This window comes from Thamnophis elegans, chromosome Z (assembly GCF_009769535.1).
Source record: "Thamnophis elegans isolate rThaEle1 chromosome Z, rThaEle1.pri, whole genome shotgun sequence".
NCBI classification, from domain to species: domain Eukaryota; kingdom Metazoa; phylum Chordata; class Lepidosauria; order Squamata; family Colubridae; genus Thamnophis; species Thamnophis elegans.
The window spans coordinates 88860419-88877295 of record NC_045558.1 but is presented as its reverse complement, the minus strand read 5'-3'; the positions used below and the strand labels follow the sequence as shown (position 1 = coordinate 88877295).

The window sequence follows — 16877 nt, the reverse complement described above, 5'->3', positions numbered from 1 at the left end:
AACAGGTCTGTTTTTTGTTAAGAAAAAGGGCATGCATAGCCTTTAGGAGGCTTATAGAGTGCTCCGGGGGTATGTGCAAAAACAAGCAAAAAAGGTATGTGTTTTGCTCATTTCTGCCCTCCCCAGCCCCCAGGAGCACTCTGGAAGCCTAAAGGCTATGCCCCGCCATTTTTGCAAAGGGGGCAGGATTTCAGGAGGCCAAAAATGCTGTATTCAGTGTATAAGATGCACCCAGATTTTCACCCTTTTTTGAGGGAAAAAGGCATCTTATACTCCGAAAAATACGGTATGTAACTTTGAATTATGTATTCCATTCTCAGCACTGAGACTAAGTTTTACAGTATGATTTCAGACCTCGTGGCTGAAATACCATATCTAGTTTTTAAAGGGTTTTTGCTTCTTCCCATTCCTTGCTTAATTTTTGTTCATTCGGTTGGTTTTTTTTGTTTTTTTTTGCAAAATTGTTCAATGAATTCTGGACAACAGAGCACTATTTTGTGCCCTTTTGATCTACGTAATAAAAATATTAAACTAATGACATAGTTTACAGATTCACAGGTAATTTTTAAAGATGCAAATACCAATAATTTTTCTAACAGATTGAAGAAGCTCAAGCAGTTATGGAAAGTGAAATGCGAACTCAATTACGCCGACAAGCTGCCGCACATGCTGATCACCTAAGAGATGTTATCAGAATTCAAGAACTAGAACTGAAGCAACAATTTGACCAGGTGGGAGTTTGCTTTATTATAGTGAAATGTTCTTTGTGTAGTGCTCTCATTCTCAGAATTTTTTCTTATTACACAATAAGAAAATACTAGGGCTTCAGAAAGCATTTAGAGGAGTACTTTGTAAGAAAGGATGGCTTCTTTTAGGTCTTTCTCTGCTTTGGTTTAGTAACAGTTTAGGGAGAAATTCTGAAGTACCAATTTGTAACATCATCTTGAAAACCCCTGAAGTAACCATGCTGAGTCTTTCAAAGATGCAGCTACATGTTTTTTTCCCCTTTTTTTTTACAGAAGAACTATGTGAAAGCATTTTTTCCAGCATTAGATACTTTCTAATCCATTGTAAAGTACCACTTTTTAATGTTTTGCCTAATTCAAGTAAACACCAACAATGTCCTTTGAACTCACCTATATGCAAGTATTCTTTAGAATTGAGAAATTGCAAAATGTTCTGTGCGTTTTGTGCACAGCGAGTTGTGTGGAGCAGCAAGAGTTGAGTGGTGCGTATCCACAATGAAAGAAATCTGCTTTGCCTTGTCTTGGACATGAAGCATTCTTGGTCTGGGCATGATTTTAAGTACCTAAATCTGGGTAGAGGTGTTTTGTAGACGGGGGAAAAACACCAACAGCAGCCGAAAAATGAGCACAAGGGAAAGGAGGAGCCTAGAAGATTATGAGAAAACCTGGTTCTATTGGATTTGAATACAGTGGCCATGTCTAAAGGGAGATAAGAAAAACAAGCTGCTGGAGAGAAACAGATAAGCTGGGCTTAAATTCTATGAAGCATAGCAGCTAAGAGGATACTAAAAGGAAAGGAGAGCATTGGGAAACTCAGTGGGTAGTATGGCCTACTGCCATGCAAAGGAGGTGAAGAGAAACATAGGGGGGAAAGGTTTCCCGATAGTCGTATACATTTGCTGATTCATGTATGTCTCTATTCAGATGTATTTGTGGATATCTTGGAATTTCCTTTATCAAATTCATGATGAAATTCTAAATATCCAGAGTACTGACATATTACCAGATTTTGGGGGGGGAGGGGGGAGAGGAAGTGGCAGATAATTTATGAAGTAAACTTTTAAAAAATCTTTTGGTAGAATATGATCTTTCGTAATTGTTTTTTTTAAACATTCCCAGAAATGTTTAATAATGAATTTAACATTTTTTTTCCTTTGAGGAAGTTATTTGAGATGAATATTGCTATAAAATATTACGTATAATTAGGAAATTGGGGAAATAATCTCTGTGCAATCTTGTAGTAACCTTGCTTTTACAGCCTCAGAACTTTGAAATATTGATCTTAGTGAACAATTTTCAAATGAAATTTTCAATCTGTTATCATCTTAATTTGCTCTTCTGCTCCACTTGGCAAGTCCCTATTGGCTTGTATTTATAGAAATTTAAGTTGTATCTCCATGCCATTAAGCTTCTTAGTGCCCTTGAATATATGGAGAATAAAAAATGTATTCTGCTGAATGTCAGAAGATTCTCCCTTAAGATTGTCTACTCAGTGCATGAAGATTAAGGATATAAAGATGTTTTTGCAAATATGAACATAATACAATGAATAGCTTATGAGGGGTCTTTGACAGGGCAAGCCACTTGAATATAAAATGAGTTGTAAACGCTACTCCTTACTAGTATTGATGCTGTTACTAAGTTTGGATAATGAAATGTCTGCAAGAAAATAACCAAGCTCAGAGCATCAATTTTGCCCCTCATAATGTGAACACATTTTCACTATGGTTTTTTTCCTTTCAGAATTTATCTGAAAAACTCACTGAACAAGAACTTCAACATAAACATCTTCATCAGGAACAGATTGACAACTTCACTCTGGATATCAATACAGCCTATGCCAGGCTGAGGGGAATCGAACAGGCAGTTGAAAGTGAGTGCGGCATGTACAGTTGTAACAGGAATGTGCTATCTTTAGTAAAATCTGGGTGGCTTATTTATTTATCTGTTTGTTTTGCAGATGGTAATTCCATTCTAGCAATCTAGTTCTGTACCAGAAAGTTTATCCTGAGTTAATAGGTAAAATAATCTAGTATTTATAAACAGGCTGGATTTCTGTATTGCTCTTTCATTTCCAATGGGAAACTTTCAAACTCTGCAGAAGAATTACATTGTATACTAAATCAGTACAGGTAATCTGTGATTTACAATTTAGTAATTTCTGTTGCTAAGCAAAGTGGTCATTAAGTGAGTCACACCTTATTTTCCTTTTGCATTGACTTTAAGTGAAACACAGTTAAGCAAATAGCTTTCCCTCTTAACTTTGTCAGAAGTTGGCTGAAAAGTCAGAAATGGCAATTACATGACTGCAGGACACTCCCACTAACATACTTTTTGCTATCAGGCCAGATGTTACTTAACATCTCACCTAATGTTTTTATAACCTAACATCTGGTTATAAAGCAGAGCACTTGTAAGTTCTAGTCCCCCTTTAACCATGAAACCAGGCTTCTACCACTCTCTTCACAGAGCTGTTGTGGGGAAAATAGGAGAAAGCAATATTATGTTTGCCACCTTGAGTTGTTTATTAAAAAATGAACACAGAATATAAATAAAATAAAAATGAAACAAATACATACCAATTTTCAAACCACCAGGATTTTTATTTTAGCCTTAAAAAGCATTTTACAAGTTGGTGAGGCCCGCTGCTGAAGATGTTTTCTGTTTCTAAGCCTTAGGTTGCTTCCAGATGCTCCATTTCCACCAAGTAAAAGAAACCACCTCCTTTCTCACTCCCAGAACAACTCACTCCCACTACTGCCGCCACCTGCTTTCCTGCTGCTCCTTCTTACTGGAAACTGGTCTGATTAGGGAGGAGTCTTAATAGGGCAGAATAGCATCAGTCCAGTTGCTAGGCAATTTTCAGATGCCTGGCCTCTCAAAAACATTATTTTACAGCAGTAAAAGAAAATTATTTCTGTCATGTTTGGTGTCAGTGGCTCAGCTTTACTATAAGGTGCTATGAACTGCATTTTAAATTTATTTGTATCTATTGATTTAGAATGTGTTCAAGCTATAAATGAACATGTTTATGCATTCTAGATTTTCCTTCCATTAAATGTATGGGATTTTATGTTACAGGCCATGTGGTTGCTGCAGAAGAAGCCAGGAAAGCCCACCAGTTGTGGCTTTCAGTTGAAGCTTTAAAGCAAAGCATGGAAACTGCTGCTGGGGATAGTCCCACAGAACCTTTGGAGGATGCAGTACAGTCCATCCAACTCAGCTGTCCTAATGATGAATTTACCCGGGCCTTAACAGCTGCCCTTCCTCAAGAATCACTCAGTCGTGGGGTATACACGCAAGAGGCACTAAGGGCACGCTTCCACACAGTCCAGAAGCTGGCTAAAAGAGTTGCATTGATAGATGAAACAAGAAACAGCTTGTATCAATATTTTCTGTCTTATCTGCAGTCCCTTCTCTTGTTTTATCCTAAGCAGCTGAAGCCACCGACTGAGCTTGGCCCTGAAGACCTGGACACGTATAAATTGTTTTCTTATGCTTCCTACTGCATTGAACATGGAGACTTAGAATTAGCAGCTAAATTCATCAATCAGCTGAAAGGAGAACCCAGAAGGGTGGCACAGGACTGGCTGAATGAAGCTCGGATGACCTTGGAAACAAAACAAGTGGTGGATATCCTGACTACTTATGCTAGTGCTGTGGGCTTGGGAACAACTCAGGTGGACTAATATAAGCCAGCTATGCAGGACTCCTATATCTTTAACATTAGTCAACCAACATACAAGATTTGCAACAGTACTGGGAATTGGTGTGAGACCTAAATTGGTTTCAAACCATGCAAGCAACTCAAGTGTCATTGTGGGGAAAAAAGTTCCATCTCCTAGTACTCTTATAAATCTTAGAACCTGTTGCATTTGCATTTTTTCCTTCAGCCATTTATCATGTCTGGACTGTGTTTTTGTTTTTGTTTTAATCTACATAACACAGTTTCCAGGTATTACTGATTGAGCTTGTGAACCCACCAAAATAATGTTTATAACCTCTTACTGATTTGCCATTTGGCTCAATTAAATAAATGATATTTAAACAATTTATTTTTCACTGCTGCTTGGATAGATTAAAAAAAAAACACAATCAGATAGTGTCAGAAGCAGATGAAAAATGCATAAAATTATGTGGAAACAATCTGCCAGTTTCCCTTTATCTATCTGTTTCCAAAGTGTAAATATAAATATCTCCTATTTGGTATTGACAGATTTTCAATTTTCAGTGTGCTTTTAGCAATGGAACATTTACACATTTTCTTTATGATTTTGATACAATAATTTCTCCCAAGCAAATTCTGCATAAGCCCTGAAAACTATTTATCTGAGCATTAAAGGCAACACCACTTTTATTTTCCTCCAATATGAATCAATTGAGTTTTTCCATTTATTCCTATGTTTAAAAAATATAATATCCTTCTAATTGAGAACAAATGCTGTCATCAGCTGAGTAAGTCTACTTAATAAAGTAGACTACATTGTCTTGAAATAAGTTGAGACCACATCTATGAGCATCCCATGGCTCTGAAGAAATGTTGCTGTATCTGTTTACATGTGTAGAGAGGTTGAAAGAATAAGGAGTCCGATTTCTACTTTACATTGCCAGACCTCTTCTCTCTCCTCATTTAAGGAAAAGTGTGTTCAGGTAGGACCAACACTCATTCTCTTCCATCTCTCTCTAGCTTCTGAAATGTTTGCAAAGTGGCAGGAAAGTCCTCGCAGTGCCTCAATTTTGCAGTATTCAGCCATACTTTCATCCGCATTTCTGGCAATCTTTGGCCATCTTGTGGAACACTTCAAAAGTAATGCTCCTTAGATTAACAATATAACATCACCCAACCCTTCTCAAAATCACCAATATTTCTCTTGAATAAATTAGTGGTTAAGGCATCATGCTAAAAACTGGAAGATCTGAGTTCTAGTGCTGCTGTAGGCACAAAGCCAATGGTGTGGCATTGGGCCAGTCACACACTTAGCCTTAGGAAGAAGGCAATGATCAAACTTTGGGGGGAAAACTTTGCCAAGAAAACTGTAGAGATTTGTCCAGGCACTCATCAGGAGTCAAGATTCACTCAAAGGTAAACACAAAAAACTACTACTTGTAAATCTCCAATAGCCAATACTGTCCACTTGCACAAGGTTTATATGCCACCTGACATTCAGAATCTGAATGGCTTACAGCAGAAAACAGGCAAAGATGTTGAAAGAAAACCAATTCAATTTTAGGACATGCTCGCTACCCTAATCAAGGCCTCGAAGAGACATTTTTAAATGACGGTAAATTGAGTTGTGTCTCTCTGGAGAAATATTCGAGGGAAAGTGGACTGACAAGTCCCCTTCCTGGGTTTGATCACATGACAATGTTTGTCTAATGGGATATTATGTTAACTCTGGACAGGAAAATTATTTAAAATAAATGATCCCTCAAAGAACCAGGCCTATGCCAGGAAAGGATTTATGTAGTAAAAAGTGTCTTCCTTTACACCCAGAAGCTAAATGGCCACTAGTGCAACTCATTAGGTGTTAATGTGGCATGCTATGGTATATCTATTAATGCTCATGTTGCTGCATACTGAACTAAATGAAGCTTCTCAAATTAAAGTGTCTCAGACACTTTTTTTCTTCAAAAGGCAACAGGACTTTTTTTCCTTAAAGAAGAAAACATCCAAGAATGTATGGGGGGGGGGAGCACATTTGAAACAACTATGACCTGGATGACAATCTCCATAGACAAGCTTCTAAGTGGCTTGGGCAGCTCCTGCAGAGCACATAACAATCTCAGCTCTTCCAAGTAGTCCAGAAATAAAAGATACGTGTATCAATATTTCCTTTATTGTAACAATAATAGAATCTTTCCAATCTAAAAAACATTTCTCTGCTCTCCAGCCTTTATCTAACTAGGGAGTGTCCCTTCTGCTTCCTTCAACCCCATTTCTCATTTGGATTCAGATTTCATCTGACCATTGTCTATGATGTGGCTCTTTGTCCTGTCTTCCAAGATTATTCTCAGCCTAATGTCCTTACATTAGGTGACCAGCATATAAGTGACTACAGCCGTGATGGTGAACCTATGGCATGCATGTCACAGGTGGCACGTGGAGCCATATTTGCTGGCACACAAGCCGTCAGCTCCGGTGTGCATGTGTGCACCGGCCAGCTGATTTTCAGTCTTCTGGAGGGCTGGGAGACCAGTTTTCACCCTCCCCAGGTTTCAGGAAAGCCTCCAGAGCCTGGGGAGGGCAAAAAACAGGCCCAACGGATCAACCAGAAGTTAGTTCCCGAACTTCTGGTTGGCCCTGTTTTTCGCCCTTGGCTTCAGAAAAGCCTCGAGTTGGGGAGGGTTAAAAACAGGCCCAACAGGAAGTTTGGAAACAAACTTCCGCTTGGCCCATTGGGCCTGTTTTTTGCCCTCCCCAAGCTTCAGGAAAGCCCCTGGAGTCTGGGGAGGGCAAAACTCCCCCACCCCGGTGTGTGTGTATGGGTTCCCGTGTACATGCACAGGTGGGTGGGGCACATTGAATTGTTGGTGTGGGCATGCATGTGCGCGTAATAACGCACACGCACAATTTTGGCACCCCTTTACAAAAAGGTTAGCCATCACTGAGCTAGAGGGTCTCCTAGTCATAGTACCAGTTGTAACTGGTACAGAAGAACCTCTGCAAAGATCTTCCAAGCTATAGTTGCCACATGCTCTCCAACCTGTTAATCAAGAAAATTCCATCTGTACGCTTATCCTGAATGGAAAATGGTCCTTCTATTATCTAGGATTGGGTAAAGCCATTTGGTCCTGGTAAAACTGAACCTGAATCTCTTACTCCCTTTCCAACCCACTCAGCTCTAGACACTGGGACAAAACATTGCAGCATTGATTGGTTTACCTAAGATAATAGCAAGAGCATTTAAAACACCACCCATAGTATTTTACAGGACTCTCTTGAGCATTTTATAAATGTGAGCATATTATCCCCAACAGTCTGAGTCAACCTTGAGTTTTATCAGAATCAAACTCCAGGCAGTTAGCCTGCAATACTGCATTCTAACCATTGCACCACCAGAGCTCCTTACTACCCTGGTGGTTCTCACCTTCCCTAAAGATGCCAATTTTTGGGAACAGGAAATGAACTTAAGGCATGAACTACCAAGAAAACTAAATGTTGGTTTCTTGGAACTAAAGATGGAGCACTTGCCACTTACATTTTCATTCCATTTATCATCAATATACCTTTATCAATTCCGTAACTATGAAGATGTTCTTCATAAGTGATGTTATCGTCTGTACTTCCAACAAAAGATAGGCACTAATGAGGGAATGTGCCACTGACTCACATTGATGACCTTATCTAATTGGACTGGCAAATAAATAATCACGCTCAGAGAGAACCAAGGGCTGCATACTTACGACGATACTTGGCTGACTAGCAATTATGTGGCCTTGGTTAGAATGCCACTATATTTACATTTTTCTGTGAGTCTACAAAGTATGTTTATCAGTCATCTTGCTCTTATGCTGTTGGTATAACAGCACTGAGTTTTCTTCATAAGATTTTTTTTTGTCTTGGGCATAAATATTTTCCTAGTTTGGTCTTGAAAAAGGTTGTTATTGGACTGATGAACCAATATTCTTAATAAGTAAGGTTTTACTCTTTTCACTATTCCAGATAACATGGGAATTCCACAACTTCTGTGAAGTGTTTTTCTATAGTACAGTACACAAGTTGCCACTTGTGGCATCTGTGGGATCTGCATTTGGTTTTGAACACATCTCCCTTCTTGGGAAGTAGCCCCTGCTTTCAGGAAAAAGGCATTTTTTTCTCTTCCCAAAAAAGGATATCATAATTAACATTTTCATAATTCTCCATATTAATCATATTTTCGTACCAAAATTAACTTCTTGCTCTTCAGGATTCAGAGCCACACCTGCTTTTATTCTGTCCAAAACTCAAGGGAGCATTTGTAAAGGAACACTATCAATTGGACAAATGTAGAATGATCCAACCTACTTGGGATATGAGGAATTCCAAGTAAGAGATATTTTGTTTGTACATTTTTAGCAAGCTATGTTGTCAGCAACAAATATAAGTCAGCAACAGCTATAAATTCCAGAAGAATCAAGATCACAGCTGGAATTCCATTGGCTTGTCTTAATTAATTCAGAGAGGGGTACTCCTTCCTCAAAAAGTTACATTCTTGACTCTGCCTACTGGAGCAAGGAAGAAATGTAGACCATCCTAGGATTCCTTGCTACAGGAAAAGTGTATTCACAAATCATCTATTTTCAAAATCAGTCTGTTTTTTAAAACAAGCCAAAATAAACATGTAAATCCACCATCAAATCAAATGTGTACTTAATTAAGGGAGAAAATACTTTCTACACCATACTGCTTTTGAAATTAACAAATCTGCAGAACTGCATTGTGACATTGATAAAATATGTGCTATTCTAACAATGGTGATATTTCTATTCTGGGCTATCTGTTTAGAGTTTTGATATATATATAAAAGAAAAAAAATCCTTAGAAGTTTGTAACATTCTAAAGCTCTTTAGTCAGTTCAAATAGATTTAGTTTAAATTAAAAAAAAACCTGTTGAAAAGAGGCAAGTGGATTACTCTTTATTTCTGATAGCATGTCTAAAGAAAATGTAGATGGAATACAATAAGAAAATAATTCTATGATTCTGGCAGACAATTTGGGTTTTCAAAACGGAGCTTGTGGAGAACAAGAACAAACATTCCAAAACAGATGAAACCAGAACTTCCTACCAATTGCCATCAGATTGGAATCCACATGATAATACCACCAATATAATACAGTTATGTACAAGGCTCACAGAGATTTTCAGGGCCACTCCCTGACAGCTGTATTGAAATCAGGTAAGTTACGTTGTTTTTTTTTTAGAAAAGAGGAAGTAGTTTCTCTTCTGACACCTATTTATAACCACAGTTTCCTTCTATTATATCAATCAGAGTCCGCCTGGAAAAAGAAAAAGAAAAAAAACCCACATGAGTACAATTATAGATTTGTCAAACTGCTGGCACAACTACAATTTTATTATTGGCAAAAAATATCTGCATCAAAAGGGACAAGGAACATCTACAAATAAAGAATATGATATACTGATCAAAATATCTCAGGACAGGGAAACTGAACTAAGGCATGAAACTCACTTGATGGCTTGGGCTAGTCTCTTTATCTCTAGCTATAGAAGGTTGCTGCCAATTAAAGTGCTGCCAGGAAAAGGGAGAAAGATAATGTACTCTGCCTCAAATTCTTGGAGAACATCAGGTATGAATTCAAATAAGTGGAACAAAATAGTCAAGAATATTACTATATCAGCGAATTTCCATGATATATCCCAGGTGCTCTGAGCAGTAGCCATCACAGCTACATACTTGCTAAAACTTACCTTTGTTCTTCAGAGAGTTCAAATTCTTCTAGAGTTGTCTTGGCGAGCACTGACGTTGATTGTATACCATATTCAGCAGTCAGCTTTACTAGTTCAAGTGCTTTATCTGCTTGGCTACTTTGTTTAATACAGCTGAACATCTCTTTCACTGTCAAATCACTGCATAAGAAAAAAAGGGATATGGATACTGTAGTGGCATCTGTAACATAGTTTGATGGGAAAATATTTTATCTGCCAAATTATGCTGGTAACTATCTAGAGATGGTAAGCCACCTTTAGGAGAAATTGGGAGAACAAGTTGAATAAATAAATTAAATAAACTACTGTGAGGTGAAAAATTTCTGAACCTGATAACCCAATATTTATTGTAAACACTAAAGGCACTTCTTCATAACCCAAGTAATTAGATGAGTTCCATGAACAGGCATCTATCCAACCAAAGCAGCTTTCCTTAAAAGTCTAAGTAGAGAATCTTAATTTGACAAAGGGAAACACCTACTGACAGAAAAGTTTAACTTGAATAATTATATTTTTCTGTTCTAAAAAACTGCTAAAATAAGACTTGTGTTACCATCTTCTGATTCTTGAATTTCTGATTATATACAATATAAAGGCTTTATCTATTCTACATCACCAGAAATTCGGGGCTTCAAACTGCTTATCCAAAGAAAGAAAAAGATAGTTGTAGATTCAGTCAAATTATTAATACAATGCAGCTTAGTTTTCTCTTCAAGATACTATCACAATGTTCTTTTCTATATTGAAGAGTAGGCCAAGAAATGGTTATTTTTCTCAAATGCTAACAATTAGCAGCTAAACAAATATACATTCCATGTCCAGATCATATTTCTCTGCAGTAACCAAAAGTCTTTAAAGGTGAATTAAAAGCTTCAAAGGCTAATGAAACTTTCAGTATTCAAGCAGTGGAGGTAAATTTCTGTAAAGGATTCAGATGTTATTGCACCTACAACTGTAGAAGTTCTCTCAACAGCTCTGCTTACTCTGCTAATAAAACCACCATCCATCTGAGGAAATGACAAGCTGACATTTGGTGATGGAACTGGGCCAGCACAGGACAATACATGGCAGAAAGCGGCATCCTAACACTGGAGAAAACTAAGGGTCAAATGAGCCTGAATGCTAATGAACATATCAAATCAAAGGGAAAGTAAAGACTGACATTTATTATCAGGACTTCCAAGGAGCAAACTTTAAAAGACAAGCTTACCTGGGAACATGGGAGTATTTTTTAAAAAGCTGTAGCATGTTCCTATTTGGAGAGGAAAGAAATAAAAATTACCATTTGAATGTAGAGATGAAAAAAATATGATCAGAAGTCCATCAAAAAGGCTTGACTTATTGGTAGTCCTCAGTTTATAATTACAACTGAGAGCAAAATTTCTGTTGTTAAACAAAATGGTTGCCAAGTGAGTCACACCCAATTTTACAACCTTTTAAAGCCACAGTTCTTAAATGAATCCCTGCAGTTGTTACATGAATCAGGCAGTCATTAAGTGAATGTGGCTTTCCCAGTGACTTTGCTTGTCTTAAGCCAGCAGGAAAAAAATTGCAAATGAACACATGACCAGGGGATACTGCAATTATTGTAAATACATGCCAAGAACCCAAATTTTGTTCATGTGACCTTGGGAACGCTGTGAGTCATTAAGTGCAAGGACCTGTTGTACATCACTTTTTTCAATGGTTTATTTCAGTCACTAAATGAAGGGTTGTAAATCAAGAACTACATGTGTATATAATCCCAAATCTTATCTTTCGACAATATAAGTTATGTAGTCAATGAAAAAAAAAGAACTAGAACTAATTCTCCAGGAAAATCCAAAATCCCATTAGAAAATGTTTTTTTTCTAACTGCTAATAACCCAAAATGAAAAAACCCTATTGAATCAAATAGAATTCTACTTAGGAAAAGAAACAAAATGTTCACAGAATATGGAATTTAAGTAATTTTAACAACAGTTCATATATAGTGGAACAAAAAGCACTATAAAAACTAGTTTCTCATTGGGTTATAGATAAAGATTGGTGAATGCTTTTGGAAAAATCTCTAGCCATAAAGATGAAACTGGCTTATAAGCGTGGTAGCAGCTTCACTCATACCTCTCCCTTGAACAAGTTGACATTTTCCAGCAGTAGAAAAATAAACAGCCCACAATATTTCTATTATGTTGGTAAAAAATACTGCCAATTAAAAGGCTTTTTTTCCTGCCCAGATGCTACGTATAACTGCCTTTAGTCTAAAAGTGAAGCAGAAGAAATGAGATAACCAGTCAGTAGCATTAAAGTATTAGTGGACTTTACTGGTACAACCTTAAAATTTAACATCAGGCTCCATGCCTTTAGCTATAGTCCTCCTCCAGGAACTGCTTGAAGGAAAAAGAAAACACAACAATAGCTAAAGGTCTAGATATCATTATATTCTCTCTCTGCCTCCCCAATGTACTTTGAGGCTTAAGTTTTCAATTAAGGCTCTTTTGAGTAAAAGTTGTACTCTGACTCTGAATAAAAGAGTCAAAGTCAAAAGATGGTAACTGTAATTGAGTTAGATAGATTTGACTTCTATGGTTCAGGAACCTGGGGTAAATTGTTTTATTTCAAGATTTATCTCCAGAATGAAATAGAAATTATTGGCAGGGACTCTTTTTTTTTTGTCTTACCAAGCTTCCTGCATTTTGCCAGCCCTGGCAAAAAGTATTGTGATGTTATTAAGAGAAGTGTCTTTCCAAAGGAGTTGCATGTTCTTGCTCTTTAAATCATGCAAAATTTTTATATTTTCAGCACAGTCAGCAAATGCAACTTGGGTCTGCAAAACAATAAGATACTTAGCATCTGCAGTCAAAAGTAGCAATCTAGCAATGAATATTACTTCAGATATGAAGCTAAAGTAGTGCTTGGCAACTCTAGGTACACCTGCTGTAGTAGACAACACCTTCTTTACAGAATTACTTATTCAACCCAGCCGTATTCTGAAAAGTACAAAGAACACTAAGACCATCTTAAGATTTTACAGGATGTAAGGAGGTTAATTTGTCCCCGTGACAACTAAACTCTTTCAGGCCAATGCAACTAAGCAATTCCTGTATGGCTAGTCCTCACCTAATGACCCTTCCTTCAACAACTGTTACTATTGCACTAAATAAATGGATACTATAACCCAGTCCTGTTTATGACTGATTACAAATGAATTAATGGCTGTTACAGTGCCCCCCATGGTCATTTGCTGAAAATTTATGTGCTTGGCAGCCGACCTGCATCTACAACCAGAAGGCAATTTAACTCCTCCCACTGCCTATTTTGTCCCTCATCTCTGCCTTTTCAAACACTTTGCCTTCAGCTGATCTTCACCCTCGTTACTCTCACTGATGAGGTGCACCCAGCCTGCCTCACAAAGGCAACTGCTGGCTATGTAAAACCATCCTGAACAGCTGTCTCATGAAGGACCATGAGGCATTTCTTGTCAGTAATGAGGAAGATCACGGCAGTCAGTTGGGGTGGTGGGGACAGGAGCAACGCAATACAGGGTGGTGAGGTGGTGGAGTGCAAGGTGGCCAAAAAAGCAGATTTAGGGAAGAATAAGTAGGTGGGAGGAATTAAAGTGCAGGCAAGTGCAGTACAGCAGGAAAGGTGAGAGATTCTAGGGTAATGACTGCAGAGTTGAAAGCTGCAATTGGGACTAACGAAACTGCTATTGCTCAGTGATGTGGTCATATAATCACTACGCAAAAAGAAATTCCAGTCCCTTTTAGGATATTAAGCAAGGACTACTTTGCACATTTTCTACTAAAGGATAGCTTTCCTGATGTTACTACTCCAAAATTATATAGACAACAGTAAACCTATATAACTAAAATGGTTGTGTATTTGCTATTCTTAAATGGCAGAATTCATTTTAACTTTCTTCACTCATTTAAATTAGCTTTATTTTTTACATATTTTAAACTAATTTTAAAGCTATACTAGACAACCTATACTCCCATAGTCATTATTTTGGAGTATTTCGTTGTTTAAATAGAGAAACAGAATGACCAAGGGTAGACAAAAATGAGTAGGAGCAGGAGCGACTTCTGAGTAGTTGCCAGTTTTCCCCATTGAGTTTCTTATGGGAACTGTCAGACAGCAATGGAAATCTCCCCTTCTTCCTTTTCCAGCAGGCAAGGAAATGTTTGCTGTTGGGTGGGAAAGGAAGAAAGAGGACTGCAAGACTAACTAGGAAACTGCAGTGCTCCATGGAATACCAAACACTGGGTCATACAAATGAGTGAAGCCACATCCACATGTGTGGGATGCAGGCAGAATGTGCCCCCCCCCCCCAGTTCTCAGAAAAACCTCTATGGATCTGGTCTCTGGTTCCCAAAAGTTTGGGGGCCAATGTATTATAAATAAATATATTTCCCATATCTTTTTGGCATGCACTGGGCTTTTCTGTTATTCTAGCTTTGAAATGATTATTATATGATGAATCATAAACCATTGTACTTTTTCTATTAATAGGTAGCTATGTGTTAAGAATCTGAGGTGCATGAAGATGAGATATGCCAAGTGAAGAAGCAAAGGAAAAGGATAAGATTTCTTCCAGTGGTTTACACTGCTGAGAAAATAGAGGAACTTTACTGCAAACATGGACATTATTGCTATTCCATCAACTGAAAATTAATCCTGCAACATTTTTCTACATTTGTTTCAATAAAAAATAGTAAAGGCAGGTCTCCTAGATTCATTTAATCACTAGCTAATTCATGCCATTGACCTCTGCAATTTTTATAAGTGTTACCATTTTCCATATCCCATGTTCCATCAAGACTCACCTCTGGAGATTGTATGTCTCTTACCATAAGAGCCAGAACTTCTTGTACAATAGTGTCTTTGAGACTAAATCCAAATTGCTTAATATCTGAACAGGAAAGAAAAGTTATCAGAAATAAAATAACTGCAAACAGTTTTTGATCAATGAAATTAGGGACTTTATTAAAACAGATATATGTATGTTTAATCCTTAAATTCAACTGAGCCCAATTAACTATTATTTTATGGCTACAGATATGTTGTAAAATACAAAGTTAGGAAAATGTAGACACTATATGAAAGTTAAGCTAATGGGAGAATGATAGATACTTTGTTTTGATGAGCAGTGACATTATAGCAATAGCAATAGCAGTTAGACTTATATACCGCTTCATAGGGCTTTCAGCCCTCTCTAAGCGGTTTACAGAGTCAGCATATTGCCCCCAACAACAATCCGGGTCCTCATTTTACCCACCTCGGAAGGATGGAAGGCTGAGTCAACCCTGAGCCAGTGAGATTAGAACCGCTGAACTGCAGATAACAGTCAGCTGAAGTGGCCTGCAGTGCTGCATTTAACCACTGTGCCATCTCGGCACCATTATTATGGTGAACATCCATGAGGCACCATGGTAAAAACTTTCCTGATTCAAGCTAGTAACACCACAATGTGGCTCTGATCTAAATGCACATTTAAATTTTACTGATGCTCAAAGAGGCAAATCTGCCTAATACTGGTTCTTCTGACTAAATTGGGAAGATGATTTGCTTATGACATTGGAAACAGGAAAACAAAGTATAGTTAACCTTTCCAAATCTGAGGAATCAATTCCAAGCAATCGCCAGAGTCCAATGCCTGAAGAAGCAGCATTATTGCTCTAATATTTGGATAAAATGCCTGAAGAAGAAATGCAAAATTTTGGATAATCAGTTTTGAGTCACTGATGTTTAAACTTTTAAAGTGACAAAAAATAAATTAACAAATAATACTTACTGATGGAACCAGTTCTTTATACCACTTCAACAAAACATCAAGGTTTTCCATCATAGCCAACAATTCAAAAAATGACATACTATGGCAAAGAAAGAAATAATTAGTTATTAAAACGCGATCAATTTCAAAATGGAAAAGATCATCATGTAATCTTCCTAAATTTCTGTTCTCACTTCTCAAACATCTGTAACTTAAGATAAAATCTTAATGTTTTGAACCTCGAAGAAAATGCAGCAGATAGTATAAATTACCTAGCCATACCTAACAAAATTAAAATCACCTGCTGGTAAAACTTCACTTATAAATTTGGAATCGGATCCCTTTTTACTTCTTTCTAGGTTATGTTACGGTAGCCATTCTAATATAAGCTCTATCTTGTAGATCTGACATTATCAGTGCTGCTCCAATATTATCTTCTGATGGAGAAACAAGATCTGCAACTTTAGGATCCTCCTGGACTCATGGCTCCATTTGGGTTGTGGGCCTTACCTGGGGTAGGAGGATCTTCTATAGTTAATGATGTCTTTATCACTTTTTTTCAACTACGGTAACATACCATCCTTTAATCTGCCCTTATAAAGCACTTAAAATCAGTAGATGGTCCAAAATGTAGCAGCTTTTGGGCTTATTAATATTGGGAGCACATTATACCTTCCTATGGCCCGGCACTGGTTACTAATATAGTATAAGTTTATATAATTTAAAGTTTTGTTTTAATCTATAGGGCTCTATGGCTTGATATCAGATTACTTTCAGAACCTTATTTGCTACCTAGAATCTGCTTACCCTACACAATTGTTCCAAGAAAAGCATCCTGTGGTTCCTCCCTTTTTGGGGGGGCGGGGTGTGTGTGTGTGCACAATGCCAGTGATGCTACTTCTTGGTGGCCATACTGATCTTTTGGAATGGACCTGATTGCTATTCAAA

The 16877-nt window shown here is 37.5% G+C and overlaps 2 protein-coding genes across 6 annotated transcripts in view; one reads left to right on the top strand and one right to left on the bottom strand.

Annotated features, from left to right (window-relative positions):
- IMMT (inner membrane mitochondrial protein) overlaps nt 1-4820 on the top strand; it is a 46016-nt gene extending 41196 nt beyond the window's left edge. For all 5 annotated transcript variants that reach the window (XM_032235408.1, XM_032235407.1, XM_032235406.1 and 2 more), the window contains 3 exons: nt 600-731; nt 2490-2619; nt 3828-4820. In XM_032235408.1, coding sequence (XP_032091299.1) covers nt 600-731; nt 2490-2619; nt 3828-4435 — 870 coding nt within the window. In that variant the 3' untranslated portion in view covers nt 4436-4820. The remainder of the gene's footprint in view (nt 1-599; nt 732-2489; nt 2620-3827) is intronic.
- A 4519-nt stretch (nt 4821-9339) lies between these two features.
- Nucleotides 9340-16877, bottom strand: part of PTCD3 (pentatricopeptide repeat domain 3) — a 34500-nt gene continuing 26962 nt past the window's right edge. The window contains exons 18-24 of the mRNA XM_032237285.1: nt 15951-16029; nt 15764-15854; nt 14983-15068; nt 12835-12980; nt 11385-11426; nt 10157-10315; nt 9340-9723 (exon numbers count right to left, since the gene is read on the bottom strand). Coding sequence (XP_032093176.1) covers nt 9678-9723; nt 10157-10315; nt 11385-11426; nt 12835-12980; nt 14983-15068; nt 15764-15854; nt 15951-16029 — 649 coding nt within the window. The 3' untranslated portion in view covers nt 9340-9677. The remainder of the gene's footprint in view (nt 9724-10156; nt 10316-11384; nt 11427-12834; nt 12981-14982; nt 15069-15763; nt 15855-15950; nt 16030-16877) is intronic.